General features: G+C 40.6%; 1 protein-coding gene across 1 annotated transcript; it reads right to left on the bottom strand.

The window, feature by feature from the left end:
* Positions 1 to 325: 325 nt before the first annotated feature.
* Positions 326 to 16,817, bottom strand: LOC146650207 (protein mono-ADP-ribosyltransferase PARP12-like). Its single transcript, XM_085386700.1, has 12 exons — positions 16,425 to 16,817; positions 15,956 to 16,091; positions 12,631 to 13,333; positions 12,491 to 12,541; positions 12,277 to 12,403; positions 9,329 to 9,494; positions 6,212 to 6,332; positions 6,000 to 6,096; positions 5,216 to 5,291; positions 4,462 to 4,592; positions 3,384 to 3,526; positions 326 to 3,147 (listed from the first exon to the last, which is right to left on the bottom strand). Exons 1-12 carry the CDS (start codon positions 16,700 to 16,702, stop codon positions 2,894 to 2,896), a joined length of 2,283 nt encoding a protein of 760 aa, XP_085242826.1. The 5' UTR covers positions 16,703 to 16,817; the 3' UTR covers positions 326 to 2,893.
* Between the last annotated feature and the right edge of the window lie 19 nt (positions 16,818 to 16,836).

The following is a 16,836-nucleotide window of genomic DNA, read 5'->3' as shown; positions in this document are numbered from 1 at the left end:
TCAGGGTTTTTGAGGGCAAAAAGAAGGTTTGTAAACCCACAGCTTATTGCTGAAGCTTGTTCGCCTTCATCTTTTTGCTCTTTAACAAATAAAGAGGGTTTTTTTGTTTTGCAGTTTTTTATCCTGCGACTGTGACTCCAAAAGGAAGTGCAGATCATCATATGTCCTGATGCAGACCATAATTTAGGCCACGTAAACCACAGTGGGCCATAATCAAGAACCACACCCGTGAACAGTCTCGATAACTCTTAAATAATTATTTATTTGAATGATTGCCAACATGCACACACACAAAAATCTGTTTTGATAGAACATTTCAGAAGAATAATAGCTTTAATAGTAGAACAGGTTTACAGTGAGCACATGTAAAGAATCTGGAGGCGCCATCGGCAAACTTTATGAAGCCTGAAACATCCTGTATGACTTTTTTGGGAGAGGGTGAGCCTTTGGAGGCATATCCTTGGAAGGTAACGCAGACTTCCACGTGTTAGTCAGCAGCTCTCATGACTGCTGTTTAAGGCATCAGGACCTCAAGCTATGCTCATGGAGTCTGTTCCTAACAGTTTCATCGGGAACATGCACATAAATATGCCATTCTGTAAGGCTTTGGCAGTGATCTTTCTATTACTTTCTGCATAAAGCAACAGATAGTGATCCTGCTGCTGGGTTGATGCCCTTCTATGGCCCTTTCAGGGTTTCCTCATGCACAGCCTGCCTGGCTGTAAGTACCCTCTCATACAGTGTCAAGAACAATAACAAAAAGCAAAACTAGTAGCATGGGGTATTTGTATTTTGTTATATCTGTTTCTAATCATTATAAATATATAACAGCTAATCCAAGTACTACTGACCAAGCGGGCTATGACTGCAAAAGAGCTAAAGAGAAAGGAAATACACACAATGTAACATTTAAACCATCTTCAAACAGAAATTAATTTTTTTTATCAACTGTTTTCTGCATTTACAGTCAGACTATGAACTAGAAAGACTGGCAAATGGAACGAGGTGCACTGTGCACAACAGGGCGAAGTGAACGTTTAACAACCACCACAGCATCACCTTTGTGCTGCACTAGAGCAGCGGTCCCCAACCCCCGGGCCATGGACCGGTACTGGTACATGAGTCGCTGGGTACGGGGCCGCGAGAGTTGAGGCTCGGTTGTGAAATTTATGTTTTTCATGGTTTTTATCGTTAACTCTGTTTCCCTGGGTCTTGTGTGTCTTATTTTGAAATAAATATTTACGCGTTACCATAGCGACCAGAGAGCATTAAGGGGCAGAGAGGAGGATGTTACTGTCAAGTGTTGTTGGCGCATTTCAGGAGGACGCTGCTAATAAAGTTACACAATTACACAGTGAAGTCACGTTTATTATTATATTTGTCTTGGTCGTATCATTTTATTCTCTTGTATTTATCCGCGACACCTTAAAAGCCGGTGTTCTGACAAACCATCCTACTTCCTAATTCCAGCACAAATGTAAGTAGGCACGGTTTGCCACTTAACTTTGCCCATCGGAGTATTCTTCTCGCTCATATTCACAAAGGTAGGACGGTTCGCCACTTAATTTCGTGTTGTGCGCATGTGTACAAACAACAGGTAGGATGGTTTGTCAGGTAGGATGGATTCCCGGAACACCGGTCCGTGAAAATATTGTCTGACATTAAACCGGTCCGTGGCGCAAAAAAGGTTGGGGACCGCTGGACTAGAAGGTCCATGTTTTTCGCTTTCCTTCTTCTCAAGCTTTTCCGAGCACAGTGAGTATCGCACACTGCTGCTGTTTGTTTCTATACGTGTTCCCAGACGTTGGTCCCTGCTTGCTGCTGACATTGCAAAGGTCATCTAAAACAGCAAAGCTATCATCAGGCACCAACACGCAGTCCGTTGTGTCTTGGACAAATCCTTACGAGAATCTGAGGCTCTAAACGCCTCCAACGTTATCCCTTTTTATTATTTGATATGTTTTAGGTACGACGCTTTCGCATGATAACCACTAAACGTGGATGACGTATAAAACTTCCCGAGATAATCACGAGGAAAGCACTCAGGCTTTTCTTCTGATATGGTTAGCACGCTGCAGCATATCTATATTACTCGCATAAACCTGTCCTATGGGCGGTTTTTGCTAAGCCTGTATGCTTTGTCGAATTCTTCATTCTGTATTTATGTTGAGTATAACTAAATTCCTTCGCGTATGTTGAATGTCACAACAACAACAAATGGAGACATCATCGCATTGTCAGGGTGATAAATATGAAAACTTAAAGACATGGCTTAAAATAGATGTTAATAACTGCAATGTTATTAAAAAACTTTTCTTTAGATTGGCCCACCATTAAGGAGATACATACAGATATATGCTAAGATCATTAGCGATACAAAATGTCATTATTACATTTTGTATAAAAGTTAGTGTCATTTCTATAAAAAACACCTCAGCAAATGGGATTGTGCCAGCCTGGTTTTATGTGCATCTTTTGCACATAAAAGATGCAAAAGATGCACATATGTCTTCATGTGCAACATGAAGACAGACTGACTGGAAATGTTTGTGATTTGTGGAAATTTGTCTTCTTTTAAAAATCACTTTGCATTTGGTCGAGTTGAAAAAGATTGAGCATCGAAACAAACAAAAGAAACTTGCTTATTCAGCATTTTCATCATTAAACCTAAAATAGCAACTGACTGGGAAGCTAGTTTTACCAAGTATTTCCCAGGACAATTCACACATTTTTACCAACATTGCTAAATGCTTAATGGTAAACATGTGGTTCTCATATCTCTTTTCTACTCTGAGTACTCAAAGTTACATTTGTCTCACTATCAGCACATGAAAGAAACTGTGCTGGGTTGGTAAGCTGATAGGGTAGCTGGTTTCTTTCACCAGTACACTGTCTAATTGTACTGTATCAGGTACTCGGGGTAGATCTGGTGCTTCTCAAACACCACAAATATGGTGGGGTCCATTACATCGTCTACACAGCTGTCATAGAGGTTTATGCCCCCTCCGTCTTTTGAAGGAGGTTGGCAATAATCGGAGGACCCTTTGGTGTAGTCTCCCACCAGCACCCGTGAGATGAACATGGCTCGGACGTCAGCGTCACCGGTGAAGTCGTGGGAGTATTTGGCATCGCGGGCAAAGTAACTGCCTGTGTTTAGACACCAAAAGGTACAATTGTGAAAAAATGTATTTGTGGGGAAGGAAACTGGTAAACATGCAGAGGTGATTACACGGTGAAAAATCAATGTTTTCCATAAGAATAACTCCACAGGACTCACGGTGTCACAAAGATGAGCGTGGCTGGAGTCTTTGCTTTTTAAATCTATGCTGAACATGTGCTGAATAACCAATAACTATTTCAGCACGAACATTTCTTCCACTCACCTTTGCCATAAGCCATTCCATGAGTTCTGCAGTCGAAGTTGTTGTGGCAGATGGTGTTTACAGATTTGGAGTCGATGCCATGAAAAAGCCTTAGTTCAGGCACATCTCTCCCTCGGTTTTTGGTCCTCATCTGATTCTTCTGCCTTGAAAAAGGAGACAGGGAACAAATTAAAGCAAGCTGTAAGAGTGTGAATCATGGTCTTGTGTCTTTGAGCCTGTGTTTTAAGTTTTTTTATGCTTTGAGTTTTCTGTGAGCTCATGATTTGTTCTTTTGGATGTTGAGACGCAGTTTATGTTCTAGCTCTGTATTCACTCCTTTCAATATATTATTGTTTCACATTGCTTCTGTGTTCGTCATTAGGTTATGTAATCTTTAGTCATCATCTTTTATGACCCTGTCCCGTCTCCCCAGTCAGTCACGTCTCCATGTTCCCGTCACTGTGTCAAGTTCACATGTCTTAGTCTGTGTCTTTGTGGTCTGAGTCTCCCTTTGTTCTCATGGTTGTGTTCTCCTCCACAGTATATTTTACTACATATAATATCCCCATAGGTCACATTATATCTGGAAGAAAACAAGCCATGAAATTTTGGGAAGTCTTTGTAGATCTCCAAGGTAACACTGGGTAACGGTCTAGATCCAGGCAAGGATATAAAGAAAAAGTAGAGAAAAGGTCAGAAAGTGTGCATGCTAATAGTAGACATTGAATAAAAGATGGACCAAGCCTGTGGCTCTGAAAAGCAACACCACTGTGGGCAGCTTAAATCTCTATATTCAGGGGGCAGCAGGGGTCAAAAAACTGAAAAAGTGGTCAGTTTATTGAAATGCATGAAAAAAGATCTTCTTAGTACGTTTATGACTTCTTTAAATATTTTCCTATTGGGTTGATTTTCTCCATTAATAGTTTAAAGTCTACTTTAATACAACATGAGTTTCGTAAATGATGCTGTTACTTTATCAGACAGGGGTGGCTACTTGCACAGATACAATAACCTGGTTAGAATCTATCGTAGACACAAGCTGTCAGCCAAATTTAACAAGCGGCTGATGCATGGATATTAACTGGATGTCGGTACGTACAACTGAAAGGCCGCCCAAAGACTTTGGTTCTGAATTCTCTCAATGTTGATGATATCAAAGCCTCTCATGGTTTTACAGAAAAGAGCTTCAACCTCCTTAAATTCTCTTGAGCTGCTCTGGAGGGAGATTTGCTGTAAGAAAACAGAGAAACATAGAAAATGTTCAGTCACAATAACATTGAACAAAAACAAGCTGTAATCACAATTTTAAAACACCATCATCAAACACAGAAACAGAAAGAATTATTAACTTTTTTTTTTACTTTGGCTTCTAAACAACACTTTTTTTCAACACTTGCTGAAGGAAATATTTGGTTTTTTTGCTGAATACTTTATTATGTTCCATTTAGCTAATATAGCATCTTTGCTGGCTGAAGAAACAGATAATCAGGCTGTGCTGATGTAAAAAAACAAAACAATGAAATGAAAAAAGAAACAGCAGATATCTAGCAATACTGAAATCATTGACTGTCTTTTTTTTGAAAATTAAAAATACAAAATCTTATATCAGAATAAACTGAGGCATCGAGTTTTCAGCAGCCGTACTAAAGAAAGTTGACTCCTAAAATCTGCAAACATGTGAAAAACAACCTCAGCTATCTGGTACTAATTATCCCATTTTGTTAAAAATTACACTGCAAACAATAAGAAATAATAGATTACAATTACTCAATGATGTTTACATTTAGAAATGACTGTGAGCTAAACCAACAGAGGAAAATTATATTTTTTACATTTGTTGGTTTTCACAGTACCGAATATCCTGTTTCAGGGATCTGTGTCTTGTCCCAGTTGTCCGGTACTGGGCCAACATTTTGAACCACAGGCCTTCTGCAAACAGAAATGATAAGGAATGCTTTCATTATTGTTCGTTTTAAAACCCCAAAACACATTTATAGTTATATCAGTACTGAAATTAATTAAAATTAAAATCGTCATTTTCCCCATTAAAAGCCGTAATAACAATAGTACGATTTTTTACTGGATTTTTAAAAAGATTATTATTATTATTATTATTGCAAATTCATCAATAAAACTACCAACAAAAACTTAACAATTCAGATTTATGTCTGAGGCTGCAATTTTTGGATTGCAATGATTTGTTTCACATTAGAGCACAGAGAACATGTGGAATGTTTAAACTGGAAAAACTGCACCATCATAACAAAAACGTTCATGTGTAGCATCCCCTTTTCTAACAACAGTCCACAAATGTCTGTGAACTGAGACCAGTTGCGAGAGAGAGATGCTCAACATTCCTATTTTTAATGCAGTGCCACTTGAGTGCTCAAAGATCTCATCAACTAGTGATTTTTGGCCTGAGATTGTTCCAAGTAAAGTCTTTGTAGATCTCCAAGGTAATACTGTGGTAAGGTCTAGATACAGGAAAAGGAAAGTATATAAAACCATATCTAGAGCTTTGATTGTCTCAATGAGAAGAGTAAACCGAACAAGAACATGAATTCTCCTCCCCAATTAGAATGAACTTCTCAGATGTAAGAACACCGCAGAGAATAAGCTGCTCTTGGGATGACGTACCTGACTTTCTTTGTTCGGACGTCTACAGCAGAGACAAACCGTGGCCGTCTGCACACGAGCGTCTTCGTGCCATTAAGGTTGTTTGTCTGCATCATGTCTGACGGGTAAGAAAAAAAACATAAATAAAAGTTTAAACTTGTGCAATGATTATGACACCACTTTTAAAACACAGAAATCAGCGATCAGATACAGTTTCCATATTCTTTGTTTACCGTCGAAACTGAGTGAATACGAGTGTGAACCAGCAGTAAACTCCACAACGTCTTTATTATTGCCCAGGAACAACTTCTCCAGCTTTGTGCTGTTGATGTCTGCTGCTTCATGTCCACCAATCTGCAAAGTAAGAAAGGCGAGCAGGTCTTTAAACGCATAACAAACAGGAATTGCCATATGAACAATAAATCGTTGGGAAGCAAAAGAATATTGTCTAAAGAGCTTGTAATATTATAAAGGTCTCAAGGTAGAAATTCCCAAGTTAGCATAGCCACAATTATGAAAACAGTAACATTTGGTTTGGCAGAGTCGTCATGCTGGACGTCCTTCCTCACCGAGCTCATTTATGTGGCGCTCATGTGGCATGGCTTTGAACTTTTGAACCCCTGACACCAGATTTGTGTTTTGGTATCAAACTAGGGATCTTTTGCATGTTAGGTATATGTGTTAACGACCACAGCTGGAGCCTTAAGATTTTTGAAATTTGATCTTAGGTTGCAGACATTTTATATGAAAATGGAAGAAAAGCAAAGCATGGTGCATTCATTTGGTTGGTAGCATGTAATTCTTCCTCTTTCCTATAAATCAAAGGTAAGTGACTGCTTATTTTAGTATTAAAAATCTCAACAATTCAGAATATGAGATGAGATATGAGAGGAATACATTTGGTAGGTAAAAGAAAAAGATTAGGAGATGAGCTGTAAATAAGAGAATAGAGCAAGTAAAACATTAACCATGAAACAAATAAATCAGGATATAAAGAAGGCCAAAATAAAAAAAACTAAAAAAGCACGCTGGGCCACAGCCAGTGTAACTCAAACTGCTGAGAAATATCATGATCTTAATTTAGTTTAAGAGTAAATCTCTGCCAGCTTCACTTCTTTCTCCTTTGTGTGCATCATTTATTGCAGTTTACATGTAGTATTAACTGCAGCAGTAGGTGCCATTGATAATGTGACTGAGACAGATGTACAGTGGCACAGATCAGCTCCACCTGCTCTTCATGCTGAGGCACGCCGGATATAAAACTCTGACCTGCTGCAGCTATTTTTCCATGTTTGTTCACTGTTTCACAAACATATCAGTCAGGAACTACTTCACCCGTACACCCCTCCTAAGACGTGGAGTTATTCATGGCAAAGACTTTAACCTTTGGTTTGTTAAACGATGTTTAACAAACAGACTACTGTAATTCATTATTATCAGGATGTCCAAAAAACTCCCTGAAAAGCCTTCAGCTAATCCAAAATGCTACAGCAAGAGTCCTGACAGGGACTAGAAAGAGAGAGCAGATTTCTCCTGTTTTGGCTTCCCTTCATTGGCTTCCTGTTAAGTCCAGAATTGAATTCAAAATCCTGCTCCTCACATACAAGGTCTTAAATAATCAGGCCCCATCTCATCTTAATGACCTTGTAGTACCATATCACCCTATTAGAGCAGTTCGCTCTCGCTCTGCAGGCCTACTTGTTGTTCCTAGAGTATTTAAAAGTAGAATGGGAGGCAGAGCCTTCAGTTTTCAGGCCCCTCTTCTGTGGAACCAGCTTCCAGTTTGGATTCAGGAGACAGACACTATCTCTACTTTCAAGATTAGGCTTCAAACTTTCCTTTTTGCTAAAGCATATAGTTAGGGCTGGACCAGGTGACCCTGAATCCTCCCTTAGTTATGCTGCAATAGGTGTAGGCTGCCGGGGGATTCCCATGATGCATTGAGTTTTTCCTTTCCAGTCACCTTTCTCACTCACTATGTGTTAATAGACCTCTCTGCATTGAATCATATCTGTTATTAATCTCTGTCTCTCTTCCACAGCATGTCTTTATCCTGTCTTCCTTCTCTCACCCCAACCGGTCGCAGCAGATGGCCCCGCCCCTCCCTGAGCCTGGTTCTTCCGGAGGTTTCTTCCTGTTAAAAGGGAGTTTTTCCTTCCCACTGTCGCCAAAGTGCTTGCTCGTAGGGGGTCATATGATTGTTGGGTTTTTCTCTGTATCTATGAAGCGCCTTGAGGCGACTTTTTGTGTGATTTGGACTATATAAATAAAATTGAATTGAATTAAAAAGATCAGAAAGTGTAAGCTCTGAATGGCTGCAACGTCAAACTTAAATGGTAGTGGAAAATTATTTACTTTAACCTTCTAAGACCTGAACTCTTCCACAGCAGCATTTTTATTTTCTCTTTGATATTTGGGCTGATTGGGTCCTGATAAATGTAAAAACAAAGAATTACCAGATTTTTTTGTTTTTACCTAATTTTTGTTTCTAAGAAAAATAAGAGCCACATATGAGGATATTCATTTAAAATTTCGATAGAACAGAAGCAGTATAATGTCCTCGTAAGTGGATCTCAGGCCCTTGTAGAGCAAAATTGAGTATTTTGATCTAACTAACCCAAAATGTGATGTCCACATATGTGGACGCCAGGTCCTAGGAGGTTAATACAGTTTTCATAAAACAACAGAGCTATACTAAAATTTAAGTGAGTAATGATGTTTATACTACAAGATGATGTCAGTCTGTTTTGTTGTCATTGTGATGTTGTGCATCGTATTGACAAAATAAAGTGTGTTATACCGCTCTACCATCACACAAAAAGTTGAAGCTGTGGACACTGGGCTGCTAGCAAACAGACGAACAAACAGAACCCATCACTTACTCGCTCCCTTCAGCAGAGAATGAAAAACAGCAAATGCTCTTACGTAATAAATGTGACAGTATGAGCTTTTGGATTTAGCAACAAACTCTTGCTGATATGTTAAATGTGTCAGAGTTTTTTATTTGCATGTCCACAAAACTAGCATGCATTTGGAGTCTTGTTTAAAGTTTCTTGACAAAATTAATGTAGCTCTGTTCTCCAAATGTGGTCGTGTTCAGTTTTAAAAAGTAAAACAAAAACACAACAACGGTGAAAATGAGGCTTTGAAATGCAATCGACAAACTAATGGGTGACGCAAAGACGACTGTCTTCACTGTTTATCAAAGAGTGCAAACAACCTTTTTAGTAAACAGTCAGTTACACATTTTATATGTTTGTACAGCGGTCTGTTAGAGTTATGTCCTAATATTGTCTTTTTCTTAACAACATAAAAATTTAAAATACGATAACAATAATGTCGTTACTCACAGCAGATGCAAACATGTTCCACCTCCCAAACTCATCCTGCCAGTACCAAAGCCACTCGGTGGTGTGGATGAAGGTCGGCTCAGTCACCGAGTTTTCTGTCGAGAGCCGACGTACCTGCTTCAGTCCGCAGGTCATCGTGTCAAAGTGCACGGCTGGGCTGGTGCTACTGCAGACACACAATTAAAACAAAATGAATCCACTGCTAGCTGTGTACTGCGTGTGTGTCATTTGAAAACACAGCATTAAGACATTTCTTGTAGTTGGTCATCAGGTTTGCACACATCAGCGAGGGATCTTAGACCACTCCTTTTTACAGAAACTCTTTAAACCAGGGCTGCCCAATCCCAGTCCTCAAGAGCTACTATCCTGCAGCTTTTAGATGCATCCCTACTCCAACACAGCTGAATCAAATGGTTTGATTACCTCTTCAGCATGCCATCATGTTTGGCAAAGGCCTGATAACAAGCCATTCATTTGATTCGGGTGTGTGGGAACAAGGATGCATCTAAAAGCTGCAGGACGGTAGCTCTCGAGGACCGGGATTGGGCACCCCTGCTTTAAACCCTTCAGGTTCTTGGGTTCCACTGAACAACTCAAAGCTTCAGCTCCCTCCACAGATTTTCTATAGGACAGGTCTGGAGACTGTCTGGGCCACTCCATGACCTTTGCTCTTCTTTAGCCACTTCTTTGTTGACTTGGTATGTTTTGGGTCACTGCCATGCTGGAAAATCTGTCCACTCAGTGGTCACGCTGCGGGAGGGAAGTTCTCTTCAAGATTGTACGGTGCATGGCCCTGTCCATTTAGGATGGGAATTGATAAGAATTTAGCGATTCCGATTAAATGATTGATATCAATTATCAATTCTTCATGGCTTTCACTGGCTCTGCTTTGAGTCGCCACCATCTCTAAGCAGCATAGCAAAGACATTACATTCATGGAAGTTAATTACATGCTGTGTGGTCAAATGTTTGTGCATGTTGGAGGGATTTCCCATCCTTCTTGTGTTTTGTGGTCATTACTGAAAAATGTAAAAATGTATTACACAAATTACACAAAACCCTTTTTTTTTTTAAATAATGCAGTACATACTGTAACTACTTGTTACATTACTCTTTACATTACCTAAAATACTAAAACACACTGTCATAATAACCAGTTAATAGTATAATAGTACAAACCTTAGGCTACAGTCCAGCACACCAACACAAATCATGACGACACAAGGACACACATATGATCCTAGTCATAGTATTTAGGTGTCAACAAAAAGCTGCCAACACAGAGCAAAGATGAAAACCAGCACAAAGAGCGATCGCCATGGTGATTCTACTTTAGAAACATGAACAGGTAGAAAGAGAGTCTGCAGCCTGACTGCTCATCAGTTTGTTACTTGTTGAAGTTCAGGCTCTGGCTGATGGGCTGCGGCTTTAACATTACTTTGGGTTCTTGGCTGGCTTAGTATTAGCATGCTCTCTGTGCAAAGAGCCAAAGTTGTGTTACCACCATAGTGCAGCTGTTTCTGTCCTAGATGCAGTTTCCACTTTACCATCACACTCTTGTCTGTTTTTTTGTGCAATAAGAATAAAAGGACAGTCCATATCCAGGCTATAGACTGTGCCACTATTTTCCTCCTCCAACAAACTGAAATCAGCTGATTTGGACAACAGGGAACTGGTTCTCTACAAGAACTGGATCCTGATTCTCAAACCTACTGTCCATTAGAACCTCATTCTGGGGAACTCATTCTGAACGCTTAGCAGAAAACAGCGCTTGACTGTGGTAAAAGTGTTCTTTAGCTCATATTCAGGATTTCTCTTCTGCCAAACATGGTGGCCAAAGAGATCGACTGACTGACCACAACACTTTCTCCCAAGCCTTCTCTCAATCATGAAGATGTTCACTTGAGCAGGTGGACCTTAAGGTTGCAGCAAGATTTCTATCTATTCTGCTTTAAACGCAGTTGAGATCAGGAGTAATGATAATGGTAATTTGTTGGAAATTCATGTCAACTCAATGTGCTTAACACTGAACATAAAAACATAAAAACCTGGTCACCAAACCGCAACCACCACACTCCACACAGCTTCCCGTGACACTGGGGGAGACAGAGTTCTGTCTGCATGTCAGAGATCAAATCCTTATTTCACTCAGCGACATGCAGGTCAAAGAACTTTTCTGTGATATGTTGATATTCTATCTGCTTCCATCAAAATAAGTAACTAACATAAAACTACCATAAAATTCTGTTCATTTCACTTTAAGTGAGCAAACTTACAAATTCAGCAAAGAATCAAATATTTTATTTTAATATTTATCCAAAGCGTTGCGCCTGAAACCGCCGTATTGTAGCGTCCCTCCAACAGGAGACAGAGACGGTCAGGATTCCGTGTACCAGCTGTTCATTAGGAACAGTAACACAGTCGGCTGTGGGCTGTAGACAACACCAAAACAAAGAGAGCGCTCCCTGAAGAACAAAAACAATCCCTCTGTCTCCTCTTGAACTTGTGCTACATTTTTCCCCCTACACACACACACACACACACACACACACACACACACACACGCTCCATAACTCCCACCCCCATACATACACTCTCAGCCAACCACAAGCATGTTCTCCTACAGACTCTCTGTCACAGGTGTTTGATATGATCGACAGGCTTAACAGCCTCTAGATTATTACACCTTCAAGGACACTCAGTAAATCACATCATTGCACGTGTGGAGCAAGTCCATCATAGCTGTGTGACAAATCTGAACACAATAACGCTGATGACACAACGATCAGATTAACTTGCAATCCAGTTTGTTACATACTAACATCACAGAGAGCCAGCGCTTCCTAAAACCAAAGCTTTCTGAAGCATTTTACCTTCAAAAAATCTGGAAACGCCCAAACCTTTTATCTAAAATTGAGATGTCTGAGTTGCAGAATAAATGTAAGTACCTGTATGAGTTACTGGGGTCACAGTAGTCTCTCTCAATTGTCTCATTATCGGGCAAATCAGTCCACTGGTGTCCCTCTTGGACCTGCCATCGGTACGGCATCTTGTCATGAGCTTTAAAACATCGATCTAAGAAGAAAGAAGAAAGACAGCTGGTCAAAGTCAAGAAAGAACTACATTAAAACCTAAAACACTTACTAACCATGACTTTCTCACCTTGATGTTTGCAGTGACCTTTGATAAAGTACATGCAGATCCCTGTTTTATCTGAAAGAAACAGGAGATATTTCACAGGCTTCATTCAGACAGCAGCTTTAGTTCATCTCCCCACAGAAGTGTTTTCAGCCGTTGTTTACCTCTGACAGGCCTCTGTCTATTGTTCTGCCATCCGCCGCCTCTAGCAGCTACATCACTGACAGCAGCACGAATGTCACTTAAGGAACGAGTATTTTGAAAAAGCCGATGGTTGCCCCTGTTGCCGCCTCTCCCTCTAAAAGGCACAGCAGCTTTTTTTGGACGCCATGTCCGGTTTTGGCTTACATCATTTTCGCTGCTCGCATCGTTGTCGCTAGTGGCGGCAGAGATGTCACTAGTGGGAGAGTTTTCATCGTCGCTTTCATTCAGTCCATCGCTGGAGTACAGGTCAAAGGCGTCAATGTTTGCAGCAATGTCACTAAGTGAACAGGCCTGATCCTGCACCGGGCGGCTGCTGTGGCTTCCTCTGTTCCCCCTAAAGCCACTGTTGCCCCAAGTATCTCTCCAACCTCTGCTGAGCTGATGGCCACCTCTGCCTCTCTGACTTTGTTGACCATGGTCACTGACTCGAGCCACCTTCAAAGCTTGTTTATTTGCATAAGTAGCCTTCAAGGATTGAAAGAGTGTGTCAGGTACGCCTCTAGCTTGCAAAGCTCTGAATGGCTGTGGAGCATTAAAATCGTGGTTCTTCCAGCAGCTGCATTCACGGCTGATGTAGGTCTCACAGATGTGGAGCCTCTTGCAACCATCACCATCCTGACACCTGCCAAACAGTCCAACACCGTTGTTGTAGTCGTGGCATATCTGGAGATATGGAGAGAGGAAAAGATGAAAAGTGAAGGTTATAATCACAGACTGTAAATCAAACCTGGATTATAATCATATATTCTACATAAACGATAGATAGAACTGTCTGACATTCCTGTTTGATTTGTTGTTGTTTGTTTTGTTTTGACTTTAAAAAGGCACTGTACATGTAAGCTGTATAAATAAGTAAGACAGGAAAGACTGAGAGCATAAGCTTGATTTGAATCAGTTTAGGTCATTTTGTCATAAACTTCTAAAAAACAGGTAAATTCAAGGAGAGATGCAACCATTTGAATCTCCCCCTGCTGGGCATTAAACAAAATGCAGGCATTTAAAGAACTTTCATTTAACACAGTGGTTCCCAAACTTTTTTTTTTGCTAGCCCCTCCCCTTCGTCTTACAAGAAAACGAAATTCGTCACGCAACGTCAAACGTATGTGCCTTTTGTCACGTCACGCCGTATCTGTATCCCACTGTATCCCAATTCAGTGTCTGCAGCCTTAAAGTACGCAGCCTCAACGATCCTCAAGGGCCGCGTACTCAAAGACCGCTAAGGCCGGAAGTGCGAGGCTTGTGAAATGGGACGGTCTAGCCTCCGTTGCGCTGCCCAGGTTGCCTAGCAACCATGATACTAACAGCTGGAAACGTGTCATACAGCTGTGTTTGACAGAGATGAAGGAGAAAATCTTTTGTTCATTTGTTTGTTTGTTTCTACATGAGCTTTGATCATTCTCTGTAAGATTAAGCTCAGCTATTGAACGGCGTATATTTTAAAGTAAAGGCTTTAAAACCAAGTTAGTACAAACGTCACTAATGTCACATAACTTTGCCGACATGTGACCAACAGTAATGTTTTAATGTTCTTCGTTATTAAACATTTGCACATAAATAAGTGACATAATATTCATTACTTACTTAAAGTTGACTCTTCAGGCGCCCTTCACCCGCCGTTTTTTTTTTTTGCAAAATTATCCACACCCACCGCCGCGCTATGCATTCTGGGATAATTGGGTTACGAAGTCTACACCGCCACAGCCTTAAAATTCAGGGAAATGAAGGACGCATTTCAGGGCCGCATTTCGAGCAGCCTTTGAATTGGGACAGCCTTCGTCGCATCGCGGTGACGTAATCGGCCTTGAAATGCGGCCTTTAAGGCTGCAGACCCTGAATTGGGATACAGCCATCGTTTAATTCAATTCAATTCAATTCAATTCAATCTTTATTGGCAGACTACATGTCCATAAAAACAAGACAAGAAACACACACACACACAACTCTCCCCCCCCCCCCCCACACACACAACACAAGGTATACCATTAAATATATATATGTATATAAATAAGTATATAAAGCATTTGTAAAAATATAAAACCATAATATACATAAAACACAATTACTTAAAATAAATCAATAAATACACAAACACTTTAACCAGTGCTTTCTGAGACTGGATGAGTAACGGGAACCACTCACTGTCGGATCTGTAAGTGCTAAAATTATACTGTTACTCGAACCATCCAGTCGTTCTCTAAAACTGAACATTAACTTTCTTAAAAGTGCTTTAAAAGTCCAGACACCCACAGCTACAAACATCTGACTGGCACTACCACTTCTAGGTATCCTGCAAAGGATTCTCATCGCATCATTATATGCAACATGCAGCTTCTGCATGCTACATTGTTTGTAGGATGACCACAAGGGGGCAGTATATAGCGGTGTGCAATACGCTTTAAACAAAGCCACTTTAACTGGAAGTGAACAAAAGCTGAATTTGCGTGCAATAGTATTTGCCTGCACATAGAGCTTACATCGTTGTCTGTATATGTCATCATCATCATTCATTTGCTCAGTAATAAAGTGACCGAGGTATTTCACCTTTTTATGAACTTCAAGAGTTTTTTGTGCCAGTTTAAACAAAGGGAAATTTAGCTGTTTATCCTGCTTGGTTCTACATATCAAAACAGCACTTTTAGCAGCATTGTACTCAATGTCATATTGCACACCATATTCAGTACAGACATTAAGAAGATCCTGTAACCCAGCATTGCTTGGACTAAAAACAACCAGGTCATCTGCATACATAAGATGATTTATCAGTGCTTCACCTAATATACACCCAGTGTTACAGGCTCTCAGCTGTATGGACAAATCATCGACATATAAATTAAATAAAATTGGAGACAAAATCCCACCCTGTCTGACACCATTGCTGACACCAAAGGGGGCAGAAATACTGCTTCCCCATTTAACCTGCATGTTCTGATGAGCGTACCAGTAAGAGAGAATCCTCACGATTACATTAGATCAATCTCTACAATGGCGGATAGAGACAAAATACTGTTAATATGACTATCTGCAGTTTTTACACGCTTACATTTACACACACAGTTGCTGTCCCTCCGTTTAGAAAGGCAGAGACGTCAATGGTGTAATTATTTTACATTTTTTCTCAATAGCTATATTTTTCAAAAAAAAAAAAAACATTTTTAAAGAAAAACACTTTCAATTCATTTAAAAACAAAAGTAACATGTTAGTGGAAACAGCGGGTGTGGCATTGTGTCGTAGGAATGCAAACTAGACTGACTCGTCCGGTTCATGCTGTGTGTTGTTAGACTTACATCAGGAAGAACTGTGTGGTCACTCTGCAGCAGCAGGGTGCACAGCTCCTCTCGGCTCAGGCTCTCCAGCTCATGCTCCCTCAGAAGTCTTTGGTTATGCTCAGAGGTCAGCTCATGGGAGAAGCTGCAGCCCCTCCTGTTGTAACAGAATCCACACAGCTGAGTCATGACGGTAAGTACTCAGTAAAAGAAAAGAAAAAACCCCAAAACAATAATGACAACAACAAAAAAGCTGTCATGTACGTCATGGGTTATCTTTCTGGTAGAAAGTCCGTTTGCAAGTCAAAAGACGGCGCGATAACTCATGGACAGAATTATATGAAAGTCAAGTTCAGCGTTTTGGGAAAAATGTTTTAGCAGGATTCGCCCAATAATAGGTTTGATGTACAGCTGGGTAGAGCCAGCATCCGTTTAACTTCGAAGACTCAGACAATAAGCTGTTTATTTACTTTAAGTCCAGCATGTTTACCTGAGCTGAGTGAACTGACAGAATCCGCTGAAGAGGATGTTTTTACACAGGTGCAGACCCCTGCACGTCCCCGGGCAGTCTTTGGCTCTGCAAAGTCTCAGGCGGGTCCTGGCCACCACCTTCGGCTGTCCGTTTGGACAACACCGAGCAAATTTCTCTCGGTTACAAATGATCTCCGACACCTTCGTGGGATCTCCGGAAAATAGATTATACACTAAATCCTCCGTGTTGACTGCTCCTTGGCCGGCGCAGATCATTTTCAGTATTTCCGTCTCCATCGTGTCCGAGCTCTGCCTGCGTTAACTTCCACCTGTGAGACCAAACCGCAGCTTGACGACAGCGGCCGCTGGTTTCATGGGAGGAGGAAATCTTCGGTATCATTTCTGACGATTGGAAAGCGAAACTGAACTAT

This window comes from Rhamphochromis longiceps, linkage group LG17 (genome assembly GCF_057381845.1).
Source record: "Rhamphochromis longiceps isolate RC_006_pf linkage group LG17, R_longiceps_female_GT1.1, whole genome shotgun sequence".
Lineage (NCBI taxonomy): Eukaryota > Metazoa > Chordata > Actinopteri > Cichliformes > Cichlidae > Rhamphochromis > Rhamphochromis longiceps.
The sequence above is the reverse complement of the archived record's forward strand: the minus strand, read 5'-3'. Positions and strand labels throughout refer to the sequence as shown.

What these genes read in the sequence shown, in the direction of transcription:
- LOC146650207 (XM_085386700.1), bottom strand. Translation starts at nt 16,702, where the DNA reads ATGGAGACGGAAATACTGAAAATGATCTGCGCCGGCCAAGGAGCAGTC. An exon ending in TGTCAGTTCACTCAGCTCAG is followed by an intron (nt 16,092 to 16,424) that starts GTAAACATGCTG and finishes CTGTTACAACAG; the next exon opens with GAGGGGCTGCAGCTTCTCCC. An exon ending in CTTTGGGCGGCCTTTCAGTT is followed by an intron (nt 3,527 to 4,461) that starts GTACGTACCGAC and finishes TCCTTTTTCAAG; the next exon opens with GCAGAAGAATCAGATGAGGA.